General features: G+C 41.7%; 1 protein-coding gene across 11 annotated transcripts in view; it reads left to right on the plus strand.

Annotated features, from left to right (window-relative positions):
* Positions 1 to 27,802, plus strand: part of TLE4 (TLE family member 4, transcriptional corepressor) — a 141,162-nt gene that overhangs the window by 12,236 nt on the left and 101,124 nt on the right. For 8 of the 11 annotated variants that reach the window (XM_081802865.1, XM_081802866.1, XM_081802872.1 and 5 more), the window contains exon 5: positions 23,488 to 23,550. The exons of the other annotated variants lie outside the window; for them this stretch is intronic. In XM_081802865.1, coding sequence (XP_081658991.1) covers positions 23,488 to 23,550 — 63 coding nt within the window. The remainder of the gene's footprint in view (positions 1 to 23,487; positions 23,551 to 27,802) is intronic. 11 annotated transcript variants of the gene reach the window in all.

Genomic DNA, 27,802 nt, shown 5'->3' on the forward strand with positions numbered 1-27,802 from the left:
GTGCTTGTTCCTGTGATGTTCTTGGCTGTATGCAACGTGAGGAGCATGGGGATGCTGTTGGCAGTCCAGGGGGTGTTATAGTGTCCTCTTGAGCTAGAGATCTGATCTGGGTGTTTGTGTGTGAGTACAGAGCCTTCCTCTTTTCCTCTCTACCCTTCCAGTGCTTGGGCCCTGCCCAAAGGGAGGCTTAGGATCCACAAACGAAAAGTCTGAAGCCTAGATCCACTTTTAGCAAAGTGCTTAATAAGACTGGCTTTTCCTGCATTCCTAGAGTATGCTCTGCAAACACTATACTAGATACAACCTTATTTCTTGCCAGTCAGCCCTGTCCCACTAGAATGTAAGCTTAATGGGAACAGGGGTGTCTATTCTCTGTGGGGTCCCTGGTGCTGAGAACTGTGCCTGTCACACAGAAGGTGCCCATGAAGTACTTGGGGAGGAGGGAATGCTCACGGTCAGATCGAGCTAGCCAAGAATATGTGTGACTTCATATTTTTAAGGGCTAATATTTAGGTTGTGGGATAACAAAAGTGGAGTTCCCAAGCCTAGTTAGGCCTCTGGTGCCTACTTGTTAAGATAGTGGAAAAAATGACAGCTGGAAAGGGAAGTAGAAGACTGAGCTTGGGGTGCCTTTCGGGAGTGGGTTAGGATGAGGTAGAATGTATGTATTTAAGCGCTTGGAATCGGCCTTTTTAAAGATGAAAACATGAATGCATCCTAACAATTTAAAATTCAGTTTGAACATCACTATATTATTAGTCCGTGTTTATCTGAAGAATTCTTTTACAATTAATAAGTCTGTGCACATGTAGTTTGAATGAGTGTGGGGAGAGCCTGATCTTAACACACTGTCGCGTGCTTAGCTAACTACCCTCCAGATCAGGAAAAATGCAAGTGTGTAGTGCTTTTCAGGGGACAAGGAACTTGGAAGAGATCTTAGGTTTTTATTAGTGGAGATGGTATGGTGTTATCGAAAGAGTAATAATCATAACAGTACATGATTTTAGAGAGCTTATCATTGGGGTGATATTTCATTTAATCTCGCAGTAACCTTATGAGATTATAGTGTATTATTATTTCCATTTTCTCTGTGAGGAGGAGGCTGAGATACAAAAATAAGTAACTTTGTGAAATAGGTCCTGGGTTTGACTCTGTTTTTAGATCACTTGGTATGTTAGATATTTCTGCCATATTCCAAAAGCTATGTTTGGGATACTCTACTACCAACATAGACCCTACTATCTCCCCCCAAATAAATGACTGAGTCCAGGGATTCAGATTGTAGTCCTGGCCTTGCCAGTGGCCAGCTGTGTGATATTGCTGAGTACCCTAACTTCTCAGGACTATACTTGCCTCAGCTTCAACTAGAGTATAAATGGACATCTAGATCCCTGTTAGCTCTTTTGGTCTAAAATGACTCTTTGGTTTTGGTTTGTTATTTTCTGTGACCCACTGATTAGAAATTGAGAGTTAAGATCGTTTCCTTTTAGTCTTAGAAAGTCTCTTTAAACAGCTCTTCTCAGAGGTTGCTTGCTTGCTTGCGTTCAGTCCAAAATTAACCTAATGAAGCTAGGAGTCGAAATGGGTATTTAAGTTTATATAGTACTTTATATTTTACAGGGTGCTTTCTCATCCATTATTTAAGTCACAATAATGTTGCTAAAGCATTTTTCCTATCTTGTGGATGAATAAAATGAGATGTAGATGTTAAATGATTAAGTGCCACAGTTAATTAGTGGATGGTTCAGAATTCACTGATTTATATAATGTTACTGTTACAGGTAATATAAAAATATGTAATATAATACCAGTGTTCCTTTAAAGTGATCTGTTTTGATGCCTTTACTTTGGCATATATATCAAAAAACTTAATCATAAACTTGTGAAATGTGTAATTTATATTGGGATCCAATAATTTTCTACTGGTGTATTAGGGGGTATATAGTAGTTTGTTACCTGTTACGTAATTAGCTCCTGGGATTAGTTACTCCTCCAGAATCTGTAGATGTCAATTTCTTTAGCTGAGGTTTACCTCAGGACACTCAGGTGTAAAGCATGTCTGTAAACTGGCCTACAACGAGCTTGAGATCTTTTTTTTTTTTTTTAAGATTTTATTTATTTACTTGACAGAGAGAGACACAGCGAGAGAGGGAACACAAGCAGGGGGAGTGGGAGAGGGAGAAGCAGGCCTCCCACGGAACAGGGAGCCCATGCAGGGCTTGATCCCAGAACTGTGCTTAACAACTGAGCCACCCAGGCGCCCCATGAGCTTGAGATCTTGAGTTCTTGAGTTTCTTGCATTGTCCTATCAGGGATCCTTTATTTGGGGGAGAGTTTGCACTTCTCAGCTTGGTTTATGGTTAAGTTAATCATAAGCAAGTAAAAGAAGGGGACAATGTTTAATCTTGGCCGTTTTGAGTTGATGAATCAAGGACATAGTAGAGATCAGTTTCCTTTTACTAAGGCATAAGCTCCGAAAAGTAAGAATGTGTTTTGTTACTTCTGCATCCCTGGCACCTAAAACAGTTTCTGGAACATAGTAGAAGAAATGAATGCTGGAATAGCTAAAGGAAGGGTATCATTTTTCCATTTCATTGCCTTTCTTATATTTGAGTGTCAACCACCTATGTATAAGTTTTATTTCCAAGCTCTTAGAGAGGACTCTCTCTTGGCTTTGTGATGAGCAAAAAAGGCCTAAATAGGCAATAAGAGATTAGGTGTTCTCTTTGCAGTTCTGCCATAGGTCCTTGAGCTGGCGATGGGCTATTTTAAAATTTAGGATTGAATTCATTTCCAGACGATGATTTATTTGTAAGTTATCTTTTAGCTGTAACATCATATGATTTAAAAATCACCAGCATTAGCAAAAGGTAGATTTTTAACTTCATTGCTTGACACTAGAGACATGCCATTTAAGTTAAGGTTTGGAATCAATTTTATGTAAGAGGAAATTATTTATATATATAGAAGAACCTGACTGTGAGCAGTATTAGGCTGTTGGAGACAGCTAAAAAAATCCTAATGTTGCCAGTGTTTTACAACCTAGAACCATGTGCTCTGTTGCTTCTTCCATAGCTACGGCCACATCTTACAAGTCCTTCTCTAGGCTAAGAGCTCATCAATGACTAGATGGAGTTACAGATTTTCCATATGTGTGTCTGGCAAGTTTTGATGATAATAAGTTAGTATTTATTAAGCACCTCCTGTGTACCAGGTGATGCAGTAAGTGCTTCAGATGTATTCATTTGTTTAATGGGTAACCCTTGAGGAAGGGATCTGGTTGTCCTCATTGCGTATGAGGAGCTAAGAAATCTTGGCCATCAAGAGCAGCTAAGAAATTTGCCAGGGTTTTATAGTTAGTAAGTTGCAGAGTGGGGATTCAAGCCCCGGCAGTCTGGCTTTGGAGTCCATGTTCTTGAACCAGGGGCAATACCTGCCTCCTAAAAGACCATTTTAATACGGTAAGCTTTTTTTGTTTTGTTTTTATTTTTAAAGTGTACCTAGGTGTACTAGTCTGCTGCTGTGTTTTCTGTACACAGGGAGCTTAAACGTTACGAATAATAAGTGGGTCTCCTTTTGGGTATGTATTATCAGAAAAGTGCCTTTTGAATTCTCAGATCAGCAAGTTCTTTGCCCCCTAGTCCTTGTCGAAAAGTGTGGTGTTGCGGGGAGCATAACCGAAGCCACATTTTCTGCCAGCCTCCATCCCCTCTGCGGGCGGTCTGGCTCGCTCTGCTTCCCTTCCATGGGCTGTCCAGTTCTGGCTCTACACTTCTTCAACCATATGCGGTGGAAGGAACCCCCCCTTTTTTTTTTTTAACAAGTAGTAATACCTGTGGTCTCCAGATTGAGTTTCTAATATACAAAACAATTTCTTTTTGTTTTCATTTTTGTTTGTTTCAGGACTTTTTACTAGTGTAACTGTTGAGTAGAAATACGGATTGGGGGTAGTTTTTCAGCCAAGGCTACAGGGCCATGCACAAGACCATGAATTGGTTTAGTTACTCAGGTTGAGGAAAAAATAATACAATTTTTCTTCTGAACTAGTGCACTGGGTTAGTGAACCAATTGGTTCATCTTCATTGCAGATTTTCGTTGCTGGCTCCTGGTCTGATGACCACAGCCTATGGATATTTTTGTACTTCTGACTAGGAAATCTTTAGAACAGACCCAGTACCTTTTATAACTACATGGGTGTTTCCAGAGAACTAAAAAACTGCCTGCTTAGGAGTAAGAGTGGGATGGGGGTCCTTGGCTGTGTTTTAAAGGATCCACATGATCCTTGAACTTCTTAGCAAAATTGTATGCCTTTTTCTGTGGGCAAAGAGTCCGTAAGCACTCACTGATCCAGTGAGGAAATGGACCCACATGAAAGAGTTTGAGAACTACTTCTAGAGCAGTGGTCTCAAGCTGGGCAAGTCCTTTCTCCCAAGGACAGTTTTGGCAGTGTCTGCAGGTATTTCTGGTTGTCACAACTTAGAGGTGCTACTGGCGTGGAATGCATAGAGGCCAAGAATCAACCTTACCTGGCTTCTCTAGTTAATTCAGTCAGTTTGAGAGAACATGTCAAGTCGACTATGCTTGTCTTTTTAGGTTTTCTTGTGATGATAAGCAGAGTAGGGTTGGTGGTAGTGGGTTATTTCAAGTTCTGAATGGGGGTGTTACATGGTCTCCTGTAATCAAGCAATCCATCCTTCCTCCCTTCCTTCCTTCCTTCCTTTCTTCCTTCCTTCCTTCCTTCCTTTGTTTCTGAAGGGAGATTATTTCCATTGAAACTGTTGGACTAGTGGAAGTTTCTTGGCCTTAAGTGAGGCCTGTTTGTCCTGGCTACCCATTGAGGGTCCCAGAATTAGTCTTAGTCCTCTTGTAGGGAACAGTTGGTCCTTCATCAGCCTTCGTTTGTCCATGCTGAACATAGTCATTTCAGCCATTCTCTTCGACACTCGTTAGTACCAAGATGTATATGATAGACCGGACCACTTGAGATCTGAACATGACACCTTGGCCTGATCTGCCCCAGTTGAGGGATCAAGGCAGATCTTGCTGTAAAATAGTCCTTCTGTCTTTTCACTTGGTCTCTTGCTGAGGTCAAAGTGCATTGTGCTTGGCTTTGTCTAGTCCTGGTCACACTGTAATAAACAAAATGGAACCCTGAATTTTCTCAGTAGCCTGTGGGTCTAGAACATGGGTTTATTTTATTTTTGAATGTGTGGGCACTGATCCATGAACCTAAGTTTTATTTGGACTTACTCCCCCCTCCCCCCCATTCCATTGAGCTGTACTGTGAATGTGGGTGACTATTTTAAAGGCTTTTGATTTTTTGGGACATAGAATTGTTTTGGAGTGTGGCTTTTTACCTCTAAGTACATCTGTGTTGGTTAACCTCAAAAAATATTACAGTTAACCTAAAGTGGCCAATAAAAAGCATGGTGGCAATTCCACAGTTACTTGCTTGAATATTTTTTGGCTAACTTGGGGAGGACAGAATGCTTATTTGGCCTTCTTAATGGAGAAATTGTGTTCTGCAAAGTTCCAGAATGCCCTTCTTAAGCTTTCACCTTTATGTAGGTCCCAGGAATGTAGAGGTGACAGTTTGGCAGCTCTACTTCCTTGTGAGTCTTCCCTTACATTTATGAGGTGGCAGATTTAGGAGAGGCTGGGTCAGGCATAGTACATTTATGTACAAAAACCTGGCTTTCTAATATGGCTACTCGTTTCCAAATGCTTGATACGGTTGGCAGAAGAAGATGGCTCAAAATTTGGACCTATTTTAACCAGATCTCAGCAAAACTGATAGGATTTTCTTTTTTTTTTTTTTTAAAGATTTTATTTATTTATTTGACAGAGAGAGAGACAGCGAGAGCAGGTACACAAGCAGGGGGAGTGGGAGAGGGAGATGCAGGCTTCCCGCCGAGCAGGGAGCCCGATGTGGGACTCGATGCTAGGACCCTGGGATCATGACCTGAGCCGAAGGCAGACGCTTAACGACTGAGCCCCCCAGGTGCCCCAGATTTTCTTATAATCTAAGCCAGAATTCAGGATATTTTGCATCAATTTTGGATGCATATAGAAAAAATTCTGGGGGCGCCTGGGTGGCTCAGTTGTTTAAGCGACTGCCTTCGGCTCAGGTCATGATCCTGAAGTCCTGGGATCGAGTCCCGCATCGGGCTCCCTGCTCAGCGGGGAGTCTGCCTCTCCCTCTGACTCTCCCCCTCTCATGCTCTCTCTCTATCACTATCTCTCTCAATAAATAAATAAAAATCTTAAAAAAAAAAAAAAGAAAAAATTCTGGTAAGATCTTTGTTGCATTTGGGTTGTGAGATGGCATGCCAGCGTCCCAGCTTAGATTTATACATCCCACATTTTTCCTTGATTCAGGAATATCTTGGAGGTATTGGCAGGTTTAGTTCCAGACCATCACAATAAAGCAAATATTGTAATAAACCAAGTCAGATGAATTTTTTGCTTTCCCAGGGCATATAAAAATTACGTTTACACTGTTCTGTAGTCTATTAAAGTGTGCAGTAGCATTATGTCTTAAAAAAACAATACACATACATTAGAAAACACTCTTGCTAAAAAATGCTAGCCATCATCTGAGCTTTCAGTGAGTCGTAATCACTGATCATAGATCACCATAAGAAATAGAATAATAATGAAAAAGTGTGAAATATTGGGAGAATTACCAAAATGTGACACAGAGACGTAAAACAAGCAAATGCTGTTGGAAAAATGGTGCCAGTAGATTTTCTTGGTGTTGGATTGCCACAAACTTTCAACTCGTAAAATATGCAGTATCTGCGAAGCACAATAAAGTGAAATGGCAATAAAAGGAGGTGGGCCTGTGTTTGATTTTCCAGTTTGGGGGCATGCTTTTGCTACATTTGTTTGAAGCTCACCCCCAAAATTAACTATCTAAAATGGAAATATTTAACTTCTCAAATTGAAATACCTAGAACAGGACCTACAAAGGTGAAGAAGATCATAATCTAAAGACTTAAACGTGAACAAGAGCTTAATCCTCGAGGTTGTTTTATTAGTCTTCCTACATTGAGAGTTACTTGGTTAAGAGAAGGTAGTGCTGGAGACCTCAGATGGAAGGCAAAGGCCAAGTTGGATTTGAATTGTTCTTTAAGCAAATGCTAATTGATCTCACACTACCTGTAGGGCACTTTGAGGTCTAGGGAGTTAGAAGAGGTGATAGGCTCACCTCTGTGGAGATTCTAGTCTTTTTATGGCATTTGGACCAATGTGAACAAAACAAGGTATTTGTGTGGATGGCACTGTGACCTAGACAGAAGAGAGGAAGTCAGGAGTGATTAAGGATGCTATTTCTGAGATAGATGCAGGGGCATTTCAGTGGGAGCTCAGAGCGGGGGGGTGGGGGCGTCACTTAGGAAGAAAGGAAAGGGGATGATTCCAAGTGGAAGCCATATAGATGGGAAAGGGCTGTGTATATTCAGGCTCTGGTTAGCATTTCCAGCTTGGTTGGGATAGGGGAAAAAATGGTTGAGAAGGCAGGTTTGGGATTCATTTATAGAATGCCTTGAATGCTAGTATAGTATGTGGGCTATTGAAGGAAGGCAAGAAGAAGATTAATCAGATGGTAGGGCAAGGACATGTCTGTTTTGCTAATTGCCTTATTCTCAGCAGCTAGCATGGGCCCTGATAGCAGATACTCAGTGAAAGCTGGCTGAAATGATTTGAGTGGAGAGGGACAGGACTGGAGAGGGACAGGGTTGAGGAGGGATGTGGGACTCGCAAGGAGGAACTCAAGTGACCCAGAGTTCATTGGATGAGGGGTGTGTAAATGCATAGGAGAGAGTTCCTAAGACGATGACCCCTGCAGCCTGGCAGAATCCTGGTACCACTGATAGAAAAGGAAACCTTGGAAGGGGGAACTTGCTCTTGATTATATGCTGGGCATGAGGTGCCTGGGGAGGAGGGAGTGATAGAAGAAGGGGAGGAAAGGAAAGTGCATTTGTTGCTTCTCTTTCCTTCATGCCTTCATATCCGCATCTTCCTTTATCTCCTGCCAAATCTATACTTCTGCCAAGAACCTCAAGGATTCTTTTACATAAGACCTGTATTTGTGCCTTTATTCTATACCCAGGCCAGGATGGACTTGGCAGGCAGCTCTTTGCGGACAGTGGATTTAGGAACTTAACGCATTAAAGGTGTGTGGCCTTTGTGTTAGCGTATGGGAGAGAGTGTTTCTCTTCATCATGTTTGCTTGATTGCTGCCATTACCTTTATATAGATGTAATAGTGGGAGTTTGCAAATTATCTGATTTTTGACTTTTTCTTTTTAAAATTTTTTTTTAACATTAAAAATAGGTACAGAATCCTCTAAATTATTCATCAGCTATGGAAACTTTGCTCCAGTCATTCTTTTTTTTCATTTTAATTTTTATATCATTTGGCCAATGACTTTGGGTAGGTCGGTAATTCCATCTCCTTTTTGTGTTGAGAAATTTTGTGTAAACTATGAGTCTCAGTCTGTAATTGTTTTGAGAAACTACTGTATTTCAAAAGAAATAATTATCCCCATTGTTCATTATGTGTGAGCTAAATATTGAAATTACAATGGATGCTTCAGTCAGTGCAAATTATGTATGCGGTTAATTTTCTTCTTTTTTTTCCCTAATGTGGCATATTCTATATTTTAAACTTTCCCCCCTTTAGACACTTGTCTTAAACTGCTGTAGTGGAATGAGAAAAGCAATGATAGTAAGGAAAGTTAACATGAAATTAAAAAGGCCATAGAGTACATTTTGGTAAACCAAAATACTGCTTGGTGGCATAAAACCACAGATCCATTCCAAAAAAAAAAAAAAAAAAACAACACACGCGGAAATGTGGTTTTGTTGTCTGTCATGCAGTTTGTTTTCAACTGTCAGAAACATACGTTGCTTTCTGGGGTATTTTTTTTTTCAAGCCTGACCACAGCTTTTCATTTCCTTCACTCCACCCACACCTCCCACCGCACCTCCACGTATCTAGTGCTAATTTATGGGTTATTTAAATGTAATGACATAATCATCAACCAGCAGAAAGGTCTCAGCAGTTGTGGCAAAAGTTTCTTGTCTCAGATGTGCTCAGTGCCAGTTCTGTGCTTTTGGAAACGTCTATAATCAGAACACAGTGATTGTCCCTGTTTTTGGACTTTTCAATTTAAGTTAAACTGTGATCTTTAAAAGGTGGTTTTGAAGTGCTTTGCTTTTTTGCTAAAAAGGTAATATATTCACATTAAAGAACTTTTAGAAAGAAGAAGAATCACTCACCCACGATCCTTTTACTCTGAGCTAACTGCTACCTAGGCAGAGGCCCAAGGCTGAGGCCTCACTGTCTCCACCAGTTGTGCTCTTGGCTGATGGAAAATTATGTCTGCCTACCCCTCATCAAAATTACTGGTCAAGGTTCAAAGGGTAATACATAAAATAGACACGTGTATGTTTTATTCCTTTTAAAAGTACAAAAGTACAGAAAGTATATGTATAGTAAAATGAAACCTTAGATCTTTAAAATTAATTTTGATTTATTGGTAACTTTATGGTTTCTTTATCTTTTTTTGTGGGCAGCACAATCCTACATATTTTTTTTCGGAGCTGCTCTTAATTTAGCCAGTAACTCCCTGTGATCTTGGTAAATTATTTAACTTCCCTGAGTCTCAGTTCTCATGCGAATATAGAAAACGAGAGGATAGGACCTGATCAATATGTTTTATAAAATGCTGGTTCGCAGGCCCCCGAACCTGGGACTTGGGCATCAGCATTTTCCTAAATGCTCCAGGGTGATTCTAATGTGCAGCAGGGTTGAGAACCAGTGACTTAAAGCAGTGCTTCTCAAACTTCAGTGTGCATACAAATCACTGGAGATCCTGTTAAAATGAGATTCTATTTCAGCAGGGTTGGGGTGGTGCCTGCTATCTAATGCCCAGGTGATGCTGAGGCTGCTGGTCTACTGGCCACATGTTGAGTAGCAAGGAGCCATAAAATCTCTAAAATTTCTTCCATTTCTTAGTCATTACTTATTTCCATGAGGCAGTTTATATAGTACATGGGGGAGTCCGTGTGCTGCTTGAATGACACCCCTGATTTAAGATGTCAGGATTGATAGGTAGTGTGGTATCCTCATAACCTTTCATTGTTTAGATTCCAGACGTGCATCCCTGGAACGGTTCAGCAGCATGAAGTAGTTTTAATAGTACCTTGCTTCAGGCAGCCTGACTGCATGCCAGCTGGTGGCTGGTGGGCTTGGCACATTGTTACAGAGAAGGGGGGCACTTTCCAGTCTTCCCTCCTCTGCTCACTGAGACCCCACTGTGACAGGTGCTTACACTTTCAAATTCTGTCTCCTTTCCTCTCATCCTCCAGTGGCTACCCTGCCCATATTGACCTCTAATTTCTGAGCAGTATTTTAGGGAAATGGGGGAAAAAAAATCATGAAGTAGTACATTTTGTCTTAACTTGATTTCTCATGTAAGCACATTCTCTGCAGAAAATTTATTAAACCTAATTTTAAGCAAGCAAAACTCCCCAATTTTAAGGTGTATTTTGTTGTGGAAGAAGCACAAACATCCTTGAGTGGTAACATTGGCCATGCTCTTCTTTAACCCTGTCGTTTAGAAATAAGGAAGTACTGTTCATAATTGTAGTCCTTTCCTCTAGTTTGCTGTAGCATGGCATCAGACCAGCAGGCAGCAGGATCTAGCGGGACAGCCCCGCTGAGGTCTGGGGTGTCTGCAGAACGGATTTTTAGGCCATCAGCTGCCCTTAAGCAGTTAAGTATAACTGTGGCCACTTAGCTTCTCCATGTAAACCAGGCAAGGATCAGAGAATGCTCCATTTATTAGGGCTGTGTTAGAGAATTTTGTTGCCTTGAAGGAATATACTTATCACCTTTTCTAAAGTCCCAGGCAATAAGAAATTACAGTTTGCAGTGTGGGAGTGTTGCTTTAGAGTAGTGTTACTCAGTGTGGTCTGCAAACTGGAGCAGGTCTGCGCGAACAGTTTGCTATAGGTGGGCGTTAACAATAAGGAGCTTCTACCAGACTGTAAATCAACACACCGCTTTCTTCATTGCAAGTGTCTTCATTGTTAAAAAACAAAACCAAAGAACAAAAAAACCCCACCTAGCTGAACTCAACAGTTGATTTAATTCTGGCATAAGACTTTTTGTCTTTTTGCTGATGGATAACAATTTGAGGATTGCCTGCTCTTCAGTAGCACTGCTTTAGAATATGTAATCAGAGGGTTTATCAGGGTTGTTGTATTAGTTAGGAATAGACAAATAGAAGTTCATAAAGTAAAGGAAGGTGTAACTTGGAAAGATAAAAAAGTGAACTTAGAGGCAGGTTAGGTTAAAGGTAAAATCAAGTTCAAGGTGGTAGGGACATGTGCAAAATAGTAAGTTATCGCAAGTGGGAAGCTGTTCAGAGTCACTGCAGTTTGTGCGTTGGTTAATGCAAAACTCGTTTAAATTCTTCTTGAGTACTTCCGAATTCTTAATAACTTGTCTTAGAATTTTTGTTTTTCCTTTTCATCATCTACCTCTAATGGACATAACACATTTCTATAAATCTTATATAACTGTTTTCTGTAGTCTTAAATTACAAGAAGTTTTGAAATTAAGCCTGGCTTCCCCTCTGCCTCTCCTCCTCTCCCCTCAGCCTGCTGTTTACTCTTTACTACTATATATAAAATTTACTGCATCCAGGGCAAGTATCTGTTTACCAAGAAAAGAGGAAGAGCGATCCTTTGCCAGTAGCAAAACATAAATACTAGAATGTCTTTTCTGGGTCATAGTGCAAGAAAGTGGAGAAACAGCCGATTTTCTGGGGCTGGGCTTGTGACCTCACTCCTCTTCCCAATCAGTCTGGAAGCACTGTCCTCTGTTATCACTGTGCCAGTGAGTCTGCCCCACCCCCTCATTCCCTTTAGATCCGCAGCCCTTCCCTGGTGTAGTATAAATTAGTGAGGAATGCCTTCTTAATTGAGGGACAGGAAGAGCCTAAGCTTGAATCGATACCTAACAATACAGCTACTCAATTTGTAACACTATCTAATCTCAGTTCTGTCTTAGAACAGAACTACTTACCTTAAGGGATTTTATTCATAAGTGTATCCTCATAAATATTTCTGCCAAGCAGATATGGGGCAGCTAGTATTCTTCCCATTTCATGGGTGTAGAAATGGGAGTCCCAAATCACTTAGGAGTTTGCTGAAAGTCATGGTTTAGCTGGACTAGTAATTAGAGTCATCCTGGGATTTGGCACTCCACAGTTGTATCATTCATGCTTTCCAGAATGTTTCATCATCTGAGTTCAGCTTTTTCCCTTTGCCTTACATAACTGCTCCCCACAACACACCTTGAAACTAACCTTGTGACTTCCCAGTCCTAATGATTGGTAACACCATACCCAGGCTTTACATGTTGGGATCATGGATTCCTTCTAATTTTCCAGATCTTAGGGAGATCACGACGTGCTGCTAGTTTTCCCTGTGCAGCGTGTCTCCTGTGCTTGCCCCCTCTGTCACCAAGCCTAATGTAGGCTTAGGGGAACACAGGGAACACTTTGGTATCTGTCCATATTGGGTCATTCTTTAGGGGTCCTTCTCCACTCCTGGAAATCCAGCCAGAATTCCCATCATGGCTCTCTTCCTCTTCTCTGCTCATTTTACCCTTTACCTTGGTGACCTTGTGCACTCTGCTTAATAGATGGATCCCAGATTTTTTCTACAGCCTGCGTCTCTCCTCTGAGAGTCTCGTATGGAACCAAGTCCTCATTTCCATTCAGTGTCTCAAAAATACTTAAACTCTCAGTGTCCCCAGATGACATCATCCCCCACCAGCCTGCTTGTTTGTGGTCCAGTGATCTCTATTTCAGGAAATGCCAGAACCATCCACCCAGTTTCCCAAGCCAGAAACCTGGGGGCAGGTGATGATTGCCTTTCCTTCTTGCTCATTCGCCACACCCAGTCAGTCATCTGGTCTCTCGGAATCTACTCCCAGTTACTCCCGCATCTGTTTACTTCTCTCCAGCTATCTGAGCATGGTGAATTACTTACCCAGGTTCTTCTTTGGCTTTATCTGTATAATGAGGACAGAGTAATTCTCTTAGAATTGTTCTGCACTGAAGTGAAATATCTGGTGCAGGGGAAACTCCGTGAACGTTAGGGTAATGACGATGCTCATGACCATGATTGGCACATTTAGCTGCCTTATATATTTAAGATTACTTTCAGGATGGTCCATCCTGGGGGAAGATAATACCAGTACCCTGGGCTGTTGTGGATCTGCTTCGTCAGCCACATCTGGTGCTGCTACTGCCCCCTTCCTTTCACTTGTCCTATTTGTTGAATATGAATGTCCCGCATTGGTGCAGCAGGCTGATCCTTTTTGGAATGTTCTTGCCCTTTTCCTTGCCCCTCTCTCCTTTGTCTCTAAGACTCACTTCACCCTCAGTTACTCAGGGAACCAGAGTCCTCTGTTAAGCATTTTTAAATACTGTGCATTTTATATTTTTTCAGTGTCTGTTTCATCTGCTAGATTATGGGCTCTGTAAATCCTGTCTTGTTCAGCTCCTCTGTTTCTCAGACTATGACACAGTGCCTAGCAGGAGAGTAGACCATTATTGGAAACTGTGGAATTAATATGGCTCACATGTAGCTCTCTCCGCAAAGCCTCTGTGAAGACTTCAGCCAGAAGGGGTTTTGTCCACCCCCACCCTCATTTCTAGGGCTCTTGTGTGTACCACCTAGGAGCCACATGTTGTCTGTTACTGTGTTTAATTTGCATTTGGTCTTTGTACTAGATTATAAACACTTCAGAGTCCAGATCAAGTCGGCATTCACTGCCATTCCCACCATAGCTGCTAGCTTAGAGTAGGAGTGAATCTGAAAACGTCTTGTTGAATTTCCCAAGTTTGTGGTGCTATGGGATTTCATATTGTTCCTATTCTGAAGTTATCTTTCATCCTCCATCTTTCCTTTTGTGGTATGTTTTGTGGTTATAAATCTCTTCCACCGCCATTCAAATATAATCAGTGACAAGAAGGGGGTGGAGGGCTGAAATGCACTGGAGTGTCTTGACCTGTCTGGTATTTATCATAGCTTTCCCAGGAATTGTCCTTGATAGGTCCTTGCTGCCTTGCAAATAAAGTTCAGGCTCTTTAGTGTGGCATTCAGGACCTTCCACAGGCTGACCCTGTGAGCCCTTTCTGTCCTTATTTTCCACTCCCTTTTTTATTGCACACGTCCTGTGCTCTAGCTTAATGGTTTTCAATTCTGCCATTAGAATCACCTGGGGAGCTTTAAAATAATGCACTGAAGCATGGGTTCTGCCCTCCAAGAGTGTGAGTTCATTGGTCTGTGGTGAGGCCTGGGCGTTGGTGTTTGTGAAAGATCCACCGGCGATGCTGGTGTAAAGCCAGGCCTGGAAACCATTGACCAGCTCAGAGTTGCCCACAAAGTGTGATCTGCTCTAAGAGCTTTGAGAAGAAAGGGTTCTGCAGTCAAGTTTGATTGGTACCGCTTTTCCTGCGCTCCTTTCCAAATATTTGTACCTAGCGCTATCGAATGGGAGGTCTGAGCTGTGCAACGGCAAAGGACCCTATTTAACTCTATTTAAGCCCGGTGAGGTCATCTGGGCAGGGAGTATGATACCTGTTAACAACATCTGCAAGACGCTGTGTAGAAGCTGCTCTGGGCGATGCTGCTTCCAGCCGTATCTCAGCTTTTAAGTCAGTTCTTTATGTGCCCTTTATTCATCTCATCCAAATCAGATCCATGCCCTGCCCCAGGCTTCTCTCTCAGAACCCCGATTGTACCTTCTTCAGCACTTCCCGGATCTGAAATTCCTCTGCGTCTACCTGTCTGCTTCTGGCTCCCTCCCCCACAAGGTGCACTCCACGACAGCCAGGACTTCTTTGTCTTGTTCGCCCCTGTGTCTCAGCATCTAAAGTAGGCCTGGCAAATAGTAGGTGCTTAATAAATATTTGTTGAATGGACGGAAAGGCAGCCATACATTTGTGGTTTTGGCTTTTCCTAAGGTACACGTTTAAATATTTAAACTGCCTGCACAGTATAATTAAAAGCAGCTTGAAATACATTTGAACAGTAGCTAGAAATACAGGAACAAAAGGGATGGTAGTAGTTTCTTATACCTTTAATTTTCTCAACCTATCTCGTAAAGTACTAAAAAAAAAAGAAAAAGTAGATATGAACCTGACTGTAGAGATAATGCTATTTTTCTGATTATAGAGAGGCCTCAGTCTGTGGTGTGGGACTTCTTTCTTCTTTTTAAATTTTTTAACCAGCCTGTCACAGGTGGCTTCTCTCGGCCTGTGGGAGTCACACCTATGTGAGTCATTCAGAGTTTGGGTGAGGAATCATTGAGTGATGGTGGACTTTTGTGTGAGATACACTGCACCAAGGACAAAAGCACACAAAACCCGGCAGGAATTAGTACATTCTATGGAAAAACATCCCCCTATAGTGAGGGTATTCAAATAGGTTTGTCAGGGATGGTAGAGAGGGGATTTGCATATTTGAATCTATGCATGGGTCCCAGCAATTTCTGGCCTTTGTTTGGAAGGGAATCCAAAGGTGTGTTCTCTGTAGGAGTCCTCTTGCTGCCGCTGTGTCTATGGCTCCCGAAGCCTGGCTCTGACCACATTCTGAGTGGGGTTGGCATGTGTGAACTGCCCTGCATGTGTGATAGTTCGAGTGTGACCCGCTGTGCCTCGAATTACCAGGAACTGCTCTTTTTACTTCCTGTGCTAGCATGGATGCCAGTGCATGGCTCGGGCCCGGTCCTTCCTTGGGCTGTTAGAGTTCTCTCCCGGCTTTACTCTGGAGATACCCTTGTGGAGATTTATCTTAACTCAGCCTATGAGGTGTTCCCCCATTGTGCTCTCTAACAAATACCCCAGTTCTTGTGGGTGAGGTGCTCAGCAGTCTGGTGTGAGTAATCTCAGGAATGAGGTTGAGTGGCATCTCCTTTTATCTATCATATTTCTTAAAATACCTTTTGAAACACATGTCCTGCCAAGGTTTCAGAATGGAAGTTGTAGTCATTTACTTAGCAGTCAGGAATTGTCTAGAGTGAATTTGCATTTCCTTTTGTTGCCCACTGTGATTACTTATTATTCTTTTGGAGCAGCATGGCATCCTAAATGCCAGAAAAGATGTGCGTTGGGAAGGTAAACAAACCAAACCAGAGTACAAGCCGGTCTTCCAGGTGGATATTCCTTTACGAGTGAAGTGCTCTAACTAGTCTCAAACAATTTTAGGGTGCTTGTGAAAGATTTTAGGAGATTCCTACCACCTAAGTCAACTGCGGTTGCTTCTGTTCATTCAACAAATATTTTTGGGTGTCTTCTACTTACCACACAGGGGGGCGGTAGACCGAGATCTCTGCCTTCACTGAGCCTGCATTCTGTAGAACCTTGTTACTCGGGGTGCTGTCTGTAGACCCGCGGTGTCCGTGTCACTTTGGAATTTGTTAGAAGCGTAGACTGTCGGGCCCCACTTCAGGCAGAGATTTTAACAAGATTCCTGGATGATTATTAGTACGCACATTAAAGTTTGAGAAGCACTACTCTCTGTTCATGTAAACAAAAACATGTGAGATGCTTTCAGACGATCACAAATGCCGTGGAGAAAGGACTGTACTGGGCCCGAGAATGACTGGGAGGAGTCGGAGGATGGGGAGTGGAGATGGGTGAGGTGTCCATGGGCTGAGACTGAAGAGGTGAGTAGGCAGCGAGCCTTGGGAAGATCAGGCACAGGGACCTCTCCCTCATCCTTGCATGCTTTATACACCCCCGTTTTTTGGATGATTTTCCCCTTTTCTGCTCTAGGCCAGGTGGGGGCCCACAGATTCACTTGCCTGCTCTGCCTGGACCCTGGGAGCGTTTGGCAGAGCAGCAGCAGCGTGAGTTCAAGCAGAGGGGCACAACTTTGGTTTTGATAGGAGCTGGCTATTTATCTAAGTGAGAAAACAGTCTAAGGGGCTGGAAGGGTATCTTGACAGTTACGACTTCAAAGACTTGAAATTTTATGTGATTGTGAGGGGGAAGGGGAAACCAATAGAGGTCTTGCTAGAATTGAAAGGACGAGAGAAAAGGAAATGCTGGGGAATGTGGATATAGACGTAGGTTTTCCGGAAAATGGAGAGAAGAAGAAAACAGACAAGGAGGTCTTAAGCCTACCGTAAGAGGATAGACTGAAAAACAGAGCATGGCTCTCAGTGTAGAGAAGGCGGTTTATTGCTTTTCTTGGAGGTGTAGGTATCCTTGATGAGAGCTTGTAAGGACCATTAGTGTTTTTATTTGTCTTACTGGTTTTATTCCAATATCCAAAGTTCCTCTGTCTTTAGGTGTTTCTCACATATAGTTTAATCACATAGATCATGTTGGGAAAAATTAAGGTAGATGATCTTCACCTGCTGTGGGTACCAGGAATACTTTTGCTCTCTCTACTCTTGCTAAGTATGATAATGCTTAACTGTAAATCAGCATCCAAGGCACCTGTAGTACACTTATGTCAGTAGGAAAGAGTAAGGTGAAAACAACTCGAGAGATTGATTGATGGATTCAGAGACCGGGAGAGAGAAAAGAGAAATCAGACAATAGCTAGCAGACCTTGCTGTGACATCCTGGGCCTGAGGAAATGAACATTTGCATGGGTGTCTTAGGACTCAGAGTAATCAGGTTCTCTGACCAGCTCCACCTTGTTCCTCGAAGGCTGAAGTCAAGCTCACCAGAGAAAGTCATTTTCTTTCCCTACTCCTGACATCCCACTTTTCCCTCCCATCTTTTTCCCCCATTTTCCCTGCCACTCCCCTCTGGTGGAGCTGAGTATAATCATGATAACATTAGTTACAGTGTTTTTCAGACTTGAGAACCGAAATGATTTGACCTTGTAGGAGTAATTGGATGTCTGGCACAATGATCGTCATTCTTAACCTTGATAATGTATCACTCTCAAACATTTGGAGCTGTATTTAAACACAATAACCAGAGCCCAGAAGGTGTAGTAAGGATAATAGGCATCTATCTGGGATTTCCCTTTTCCCTTAAAGACCTTATAGAAAGCTCAAGAGATGAGAGGAAAGGGCACTTTTTTCTACTCGTGGCAAAAATGCTTCAGTAAAATGCAGCTTTACCTTGGGGACGGATGGGAATAGTTTCATGAAATGTAGGTATACCGTGATACTCTTCAGGAAGGGCATTGCCCTGCGTACTCTTGCGCTAGCATCGCAAACAGTAGCACCCCTATATCTTGTTGGGACAAACAGTGTACTTCAGTGTATGCAGTGAACTGAACTACATGCTGGGTACTTAATAGCATACTTTGCACTCTGTAGATTAGCATAGATACGAGTTCAAAACACAGCAGATTGACATTGCTTTGAGGTATTACTGTCAGGAGAATCATTCCTTTAGTTCAACTCCCTGGAGGAGGCGGGGGTTGGGTGGTGACTAAAAATTGGTTGAATATTGGCACTTTCATATCGTTCAAGGTAAGACTAATTGAATACTCCTAGATAGTACCTCTTTCTTATTAAAGGACGTGGGATGATGAGAGCTTTTAGAAGTCTTAATACTTACAAAAGGAAAAGTCTTAGTAGTTTGAATCAGTCCTTTATGGAAACTGATAAATGTCTTATCACATTGATTCTCACAATGTTATCACTTCATTTATTGCTTTATTAAGCAGCATAAAATATTTTGTACAAATAAGTACCTGAACTAAAATAAAACCCAGGCATCTGGTTTACCAGCTTGCCAGCAGTGCTGACAGTATGGCCGTACCTTTGGTCTAAATCTCTGTGCCTTAATTCCAGTTTGGCTTTTTTTTTTTTAATACAAAAATTAGTTTTATCCATTGTATATGCTTATCTCTTTTGTAAAGTTGAATTTTGATAACAAGATAAAAACTTGAGTTGTCAGGTTTTTTTTGTTTTTTTTTTTTTTAAAGATTATTTATTTATTTGACAGAGAGAGACACAGCGAGAGAGGGAACACAAGCAGGGGGAGTGGGAGAGGGAGAAGCAGGCTTCTCGCTGAGCTGGGAGCCCGATGCGGGGCTCGATCCCAGGACCCTGGGATCATGACCTGAGCCGAAGGCAGACGCCTAACGACTGAGCCACCCAGGCGCCCTTGAGTTGTCAGTTTTGAGAAATAGTACTACTTGAGTATTTTTCCTTAGGTTTAGCCTGGATTTTTAGTAAGTCGGAAAGAATTTCTCATTAGTCCTCTGACTTTTTAATCTAGGGGCAAGCAGGATCAGTTCCAGAATTTAGGCCATTTCTGAGAAAATTTGGAACAGATCAATGAACAAATGAAGATAATTTATTTTCTGATTGAAATAAAAAATTACAGTCTTTGGTTGTGTAGACGTAAAAGAAGGGTGAAGGAGAGGGTTGCAGGATTTATTTGTACTTACTCCAAAAAGGATTTCAGATAGACTAAGAAGAAATTTCTCTTCACTTTTTTGAAGTGTTTTATATAATTGGTGAATGTATGTTCTTGATAAACGCTTAATAAGGTAGAGTCTCTCTTAAAAACGTTTTTGGCAAAGAAACTGCTGTAGAAAGCAAATTAATTGTGAGATGTTATTCCAGAATTTTTTTCTGAAACTATAATTGTTTGTGTTTTGTTGTTGTTTTCTGGTTGGCTGCTAAAATGGTTTCCAAATAATGTTTTGCTTTTCTCTTTTATTTCAATAATACTGTGCAGTAGTGTTGCTCCTATTTTGATGAGAGACTAAAACTCCAAGAAATATTTTTTAAACCAATAATTGCTTTTGATACATTTCTTTGATTACTAAAATAAAGTTATCTGTATTTTCTCTCAAGTTTATTATGTCATAAAAATAAAATTTGTTTAATTTTTTAAGGAAATCACATAGGCGGAAATAATCTAAATAAAAATTAGATTTTTATTATATTACAACTATTTGAGGGGATGTAATTCAATTCAAGGGTAGGCTTAACCAGTTTTCTGTCTTACTTAAATGACTAATGTAATTTGTTATAAGTGATAAAGAAAATATGTATTTGATATTGTGTTCTTCAGCATTTGTTACTTTTTTAATCTAATGATTGAATTGTGGCATTCTTTTCAGTGCATGATGTTGCTTTCCCATGATGCAAGGTAGTTAAAGCATTTTCCAACAGTTCTTGAGTTGGAGTATGAAGAAAAAAAGCGATGAAACCTTCTTCCTTATGTTTTTCTGTTCCATTACCAACTGGTCATGCCACTAGGCCACTGGCCATCTCCATTTTGGAGGTGTTAGCCTGTCAGCATTCATGTGTGAAACTTATTTTTAAATGACTGTCTTGGTGGGTAGAGGAAGACATAATCGAAATATCAAAAATTGTTAATGCTTTCGACAGACTGTGGCGGTAAAAACAAATTATTTTGTTATGTTTTGGCATGAACAGTTGTCCTTCTACTGGGGCCGTTCATGCTGTTTTGGAATACCGCGAGCATCTAAAGACAATAGTCTATCAGTGTCTGTAAAGCCTCGAATACCACAATAACATGCAGTGCCCTAACAGCAGTAGTTCAGAATCTTGGTCTGTTTAAATGGGCTATCTGTGAATGTACTTGCTCAGGGATGCATGAGCCACATCACCTATCAATTTGATTGGAAGCTACAGCGCTGACATAGGCTGATGGATAGCAGATTAGAGCCCTGATTAACCATGTGATTCGAAGACTGGGAATATATTGTCTAAGCAAGATTCATCAGATGCAATCAGAATTTCAAGTGGTCAGATGAAATTCAAATGTGTATTGTGGCGTTTCCTCCCCTAGTGCTTTTCCTCCTAGGTTGCCTTTCCCCCCCCCCCCCTTTCCCCAAAGCTGAAAAATACTTCTTTGATGAATCTGCTCCTTACCCTAAAGCTGTCTGTCTGTTATTCATCAGAAAGCAGGTCGCAGTTCAGTGAGCAGAAGAAAAGATTTTAATAGAAGCTGTGCCAAGGGCTGTAATGCATCATTTTAGGGCCCTAATTACATTACAATGACAAATATCAATGGTGACAACAGCAATAACCTACATCCTTTAATGGCTGTGCTGGAAAAGGAGTTTGGGCCCCACGCCATTAGATTAGACTCAGTTTCAAAACATAGGCCATTAGAAGTGTGTGTCCACAGTATTATTGGCTGATCACTGAAGCCCAGTGGAAAGGCCCGTAAATAAATGATGCCTCCCTAACGCTTGGTCCTGTGGGACAAAAGAGGCAAAATTAGTTGACCATGGAAGCAGAAGTGTTTCCGAGGCAACTTGAGCTTTCAAAGTGAGGAATGACCTGCTTAATTTTATGAAATCACACACACATCCCACCCCCCTGCCGCCAATTAGCCTGACCATGAAAAATCCATTGGCATGACAACTTAAAGAAATTAAGAAGTCTTTCAAGCAAAAGGAGACCTATAAAGAAAAAGTTTGCAGGATCCTCCCCTTTTTTTCTGTTATGTGTGTTAACATACATGAATAAAATAAATCTACTTTTCTACTTTTCTACACTTACTTTTAAGAAAAATGCAGATTTTTTTTTCTCCAGTTGCTCAGACTTAAAATAGCCTAGGCCCAAAATTGAAGAAGGCCAAATAAATGCCTCTTGGTCTTTATTTTGCCTGACGAGCAAGTTTTCTTAGAGTAGTTTTTATTGCCTAGATTATGTAGGCAAACTAAAGAACTCCGTTTTCTAATGTGCCCACACATTTTTAAACCCTCCTAGCAAGGGACTATTTTATTTATGTAAACAACATAATGAGGAAAATATGCTTGGCAGATGGTTCTAAGCATTAGAATCATCAGTTTGGTCTGCCCCAAAGTGTCTCATTATCTTTTATTCTCTCCCCCTCCATCTCTCCCTACAAAAAGCTCAACAGCCAAATGCCTTTGAGACGCAGTGCTCTCTGGTGAATGCTACTCGATTCTCTCAGCTCACACTGGAATCTCACCCAGAACCACTGTGCTATGTCTGTCCAGGTGGAGAGTGGTTTGGTGATTCCCACTGCAGCTTTTCATGGTGCTTTAAGCATTCTTAAAGGATAGCTAAATGCTCCATGGGGCCAGTGCGGTAAATTAAATCAGGTCAGCACAGTTGGGTCCTTCTTCACTGCTGCGTTACTGGTGCTGGGTTTTTGTCCATGAGGTTGGGAATGCAGGCTGGGAGGGAAAGCTTAGGTTTGAAACTTCCTTCATGGTGAATTTGTGTTTTCTCTTGGCTGGCAAAGTTTTTAAGGTGCTGGCATTTAAAAGATTGCATAGCCGCAAAGTCAAAAGGGTTGCTGATGAAAGAAGGAAACCTAGATTGCACAAGGAGAGTGTCGCTGTCATTCTGGTAATGACTTAGCAAGAAAAAGCATTTTTGTCCTCTTATAAAATGAGAAACTGACCCTGGATGGAATTTATTTTAAGAATGTCTCAGGAATAGTAATTGCTTTTACATTTTCTGCCTCTCGACACTTCTCGCCTGTCCTTCACCCCACCCACCATTTAAAATATAAGATATTTTGCATTTATGTGTATCGGAAAACCATGTGTTTACATGTCCCATCCTGAAGTATATAAGGAGCCATCTGATAATACAAACTAAGATGAACATCAGTGAAGCTCTGGGTAGATTTTTAAAGAGAAGTTGGTGGTGGCATTTCTTTCTTTCTTTTTTTCTTTCTTTAACTTACTGTAGCATCCTATTGATAGAAAATTTCTATACTTACAAAAATTGTTAGAGAATAAACTATTATCTGATGTTGCTAGGACTTGGCAGATCCCTAGTTCAAGAATAAGTAATGTTCCAAAGGTTAGTTTCCATATATTTATATATATACACAAATCCCTTTCTGTTAAGTATAGGGAAATTTTTACCATGGTCTACCTCTGCACAGTGAAAACCCTGGTGGGACCCATTTGGAAATTTTCATGATTGAAGAAAACATGCTGTTCCCTAGCAATTTGTAACTTAAGGATCTGAGTTAATCAACTTATTTGGGTTGGTTGGGTGCTCTTCTTTTGGAAGGTTGGGGACTTGAAGCAAAGGCCACAAATGTAGAAATCCAATGAGTTACTGGGAGAAACTGGGATGGTGGGAAGAATGTATTTTTACTGTCAAACTAAAAACTCAAGGTTTTATGAAAAACCGTATTAGAATGAACAAGGGTCCTGTTGAAAACTGATTTCCAGTCATGAAAATAAATTCCTTTTTATGTTGTCCTGGTACTTGAAGGTAGACTTTTTAAGATGAATGCTGGTTAATAAATTGTGCTATTAATGTGGCACTGTTGTCACTGCCTCCTTTTAATGGGCTTGCTGCTGAGAGTTTTCCTCTTCCTTAGGAAATACGCCAGCCAGAATATAAAGTGTGTTTTAATATCATCCTGTTAATATTTCGGGAATTTGTAACCAGCTGACTGTTCTCTTTATTGCTTTCCTCCCCCCCCCCTTTTTTTTTTTAATGCAGGCAGAGATTGTCAAGAGGCTGAATGCGATCTGTGCACAAGTCATTCCCTTCCTGTCCCAAGAGGTAAGGCAGTTGGTTTGAGACACTGGGCTAGAAGGTGCCATTTTAGTGGTTTTGCAGAAAAGGGATTGTGGAACTGACTCTTCGGCCTTGTCAGTCTCTTGGTGTTTGTATGGCACATTTCTAAGATACAGTGTTCACATTCCAACTTCTACACCTTATTAACATTCAGTGGAGTATAACTGTGTTCATATAATGGAACATTTTCTAATGTGTGAAGCAAAATTCAATTGTTAAAATATTTTGCTGTCATTGGACGATGTAGTGTTGCTCAGAATTACGACTGTTTTTCATAATGGCATCTAATAAGGTGGATTGAAATATTGCCCAGAAGGGTTTGTTCTACACTTTTGTCGCTGGGCATTAAGAGTTGGCAGAAGACACATCCATAGAAAGTGCTTTACGTAGTAAACAAACTAATGTAACTTTTGGCTAGCTGCTTTAAAAAAGTTAACTTACTACCTGTTGAAGTCCTAACACTGTGCGTGCACTTGGAAAAAGATACGCAGGATGGACTCTGTGGACTCGGTGCTCTGGGTACCACAGACTTCGCGCATCGTCCGGGCCCGTGCCTGTCGTGTGGCTCACCTGCTGCTTCTTGCTCACCAGCGGTGGAAGCACACACTGTGCAGACGCACTCGTGTTGGAATGAGAAGGTGCATTTCTTGTGGATGGTGGCATCCTTGTGGCTTCTACCCCTCTTTGTTTGCTCGCTTGCTTTTGGTAGTTACAAAGTTTAGGTGACAGTGCTCAAGAGATCATTTTTGCTTCTGGATTACTGAATCCGTCATTTGCTCAGGTAAGGTCTTCTGTGAGAAGGCAAGAAGCTAACTAATGGAGTATCTGTGTGTCTCAGCCACCGAGCTGTGTGTTGTGGGCTAGAAGGCACCGGGGCACTCTCCTCCTACCCTTTACTTCTTTAGCTGTGTTGTGGCCTTGCTTTCCAGGGGAGCTGTCCATCTGCCTGCCCACCAGTGGGCATGTGCTGATGTAGGCCTGCAGCGGGTATTTGAGCATGGGTGTGTGTTATAGATAATGGGAATTACTGTGTGAATTCTTATTTGGTTTGAACTGGGTTGGATCTCAGTAACCATGGGTACCTTTCATCAGATATATATCCCACGGAGGTGCTCATATTCACAAACCATGGACCTGAGTTAACATCCTGAATTCAAAGGTTCTTCTGGACCACAAACAACAATGGAGGAGTTGTCTTTCTCGCCCTTTAGCTGTGACCACAAAACCACTACCCACTATACCCCCATTTGCCTATTTCTGCTCCGGATTTGCTGTGACTAGATTGGGTGGAGTGATGAGGGAGAGTTAAGAGGCCTGTTTGCATTTCTTCGGGAAGCTGGGCCACGCTTCGCCCAATCCAGACCAGTGTGTGTTTCTTCTTAGTTGAAGTAGCTCTGCTTTATGGAGATGGAGGATGGGAAGAATGTGTATATAACCCACAGAGCTGTAACCATGCTGAGGTGTTCTACCCCAGGTGGAGGGAAGAGTTCGAACTGTCCCTGGGGTGGTATGAGACTTGAGGCCTTTGCAGGCATAGACCCCCTATCTATAATCAGTGGTATAGCTTATCCCCATGGCATTTTCCCAGGATCTGTGGGGTTATATGCAGAAGTGGAAGGAGGTCTTGGGGGTGTTGGTGGAGCTGATTTGCAAATAGGTTGTTTTCCCTCATGAGTTGTGTTGTTTGTGTGAGCAGGCCCAGTAGGAGGAGAATGTGTAATGGTAGTGGTGCCGAGCAAGACCGGACTGGAATGAATTGGCTAAGAAAGGAGTTGTACCCCACAGAGGAAAGCCACGGGGAGACACTTGGGACTCCTTTTCTCTGCTTGAGGCTGGGAAGACAGCATCGTGATCTCACCACTTACTGTTTATTTCCTAGATTCTTTTGACGTTTCTTGGTTGAAATCCTTGATTTGTGTGTAATGAATGACCTGTGTCATGGTTTTCTAAATCCTGATTCTGTGTGTATCTTTTCTTCTGCTAACGTTGGATTTAATTGGCTCTTCTTTTTTCAGTTTCTTAAGGTGTGTGTCTATTAATGTGTGGGCCACAGACATGTTTGTTCCTGTCCCACCCAGGCCTCTCTGATGTTTTGTGTCTGAACATTGCCCACCTCGTTTCATCTTCTGGGCATTCTGTGAGCATCAGACTCCTCTCTTCTGTCCTGAGGCCAGATGGACCGTAATCTGGAGGGAGGGGAGGAGGCAGGTTATTAGAGGAAGATGAATTCTATTTCCTGTCTCTTCAGAGGCATGGAAAATCACTCTTGCATGGCTGCGAGCGTCACTCAGTGCCAGGTCTGAAGGCTCTTAATCTGATCTTTTAACACCGGCTCTCTGTGTGACAGTCTCACTGCCAAAACGGCAGCTGCGGCATTAGAATTTATTTTAAAACGTTTTTATTTAAAAATGAAATGATTGTATTGAGAAAAAAGAAAAACATTCCCTGAAGACTAGTACATATAAGGTACAGGACAGTGGTTGGAGGAATTTTTTTTTGGAATTTGACAGGAACGAGAGGTAAATTCACATACTTTTAGAAGCCCGTTGTTAATTTAGCCCCCATGCTCATTAATGTACCTGCTTAATACTGCTTAATACTGCTTGTGGTTAGTATACCACATTTTCTAAAATTTAAAAAATACACGTATAATACTGAATGACAACTATTAAATAAATATAGTTTTAAGTGCCACACTTTTTTGGAAATAAGTTGTGTAGTTGTAGTTCAGAAGTACTTAATACTGTGTATTGCAGGAAACAATCACAGGAAAAATATTTTCCTGGTAGATTTCACAAAAACATTTTTTAGAATTATAGCCAATATATATTTTAATGATGTGCTTGTTGCATTCATATATGACTACTTCCGAAGTCCCAGGCATTAGACAAAGATAACTTTTGTCATTAAAGTGAGTATCACACATAGTTCTTCTTCTTCTTCTTCCTCTTTTTTTTTTTTAAGGGGGGAGTTGAGGCACGCAACTGGGAGGGGGAGGAGCAGAGGGAGATAGAGAATCTTAAGCAGGCTCCAAGCTCTGTGCGGTGCCTGACGCAGGACTCGATCTCGCGACCCTGAGATCATGACCTGAGCTGAAATCAATAGGGGGATGCTTAACTGACTGAACCACCCTGGCATCCCACACATACAGTTCTAAAAATTTTATAGGATCCCTAATACCAGAATTTAAAGAAGCCTCATGAGTGAGTCCTCACCTGTCTGAAGCTGTTTTTTTTTTCCTCCCACTTTGGGCTTTTAGGAATGGGTAAGACTGATCTATATTCTGTTGCCCTCAAGTTTCTCCTTTAAAAGGCAAATCTCAACGTAGTAAGTGGGAAGTTCTTCTCTCTCCTGCTTTGGGTCTCCTTTGCAGGAGAGGAGCTATAAATAATCAACTCCCCGTTGGCAGTTCCATAAGCAAGAGATGCCAGAATGATGACAGTTGGATCTGGGTCGAGTCTTGGCCTCTCTGTTACAAATTACATGGCTTACTGTAGCCAAGTAAAGCTGGGTGACCTTTTTAGCAAGTGGTTCGCCTCTGTAAGCCTCAGTCTCCTCATCTGTACATGAGGTTAGTTGCAGCATGCGATGCATACTTGGGATTACATGTGTGCCGTGTGGCGCACGGTGAGCCCCTCCTGATGTTGGGTCGTGGCAGTGCCTGCTGCGGCAGTTGGAGCAAAGCTCTGAGTTTCCTTTTTGAGAAGACCTGGAACCAGCCCTCCCTCCCCTTTTTACTCATTGCCTTTGAAAGAATGGATTGCTTATCTTCCTCTCCTATGTCCTTATAGAGGACAAAAGCGTAAATTAAAACTCAAATCAGGGCTGTGAACTAGCTAAAAATCTCGGTGAGGCATATTTGGTAGCCCCAACGGTGATTCTCTTCTAGCTCCAAAAATTAATTTTCCAGTTTAGCAACCACCTGTCTCTCCCCAACCAGCAAGCAAATACCCAGACGGTGACAGCCCTTCAAGGTGTTCAATCTATAGAGCTGACCTCCGAAGGAGCAGCAGTTTGGGATGTGGTCTGTATTTTGCCCACGAAGCTATCTAGACAAACAAACTTCTCAATCCAGTTGGGGACTGGATCTTTTCCAAATATCTGGTTGCTTAGCTGAAATTAGTTTTGTTTTTACACGTAGTGTATGAATGGACTCTCTTTTTTCATCAGGGATTTCAGGATATATCTTGTAGACCCTTAGACCTTACAGGGCCTCAGCAAAATTGAAGGATGCTAC

Source organism: Leptonychotes weddellii, chromosome 14 (genome assembly GCF_054177405.1).
Source record: "Leptonychotes weddellii isolate Sample4059 chromosome 14, ASM5417740v2, whole genome shotgun sequence".
NCBI lineage: Eukaryota > Metazoa > Chordata > Mammalia > Carnivora > Phocidae > Leptonychotes > Leptonychotes weddellii.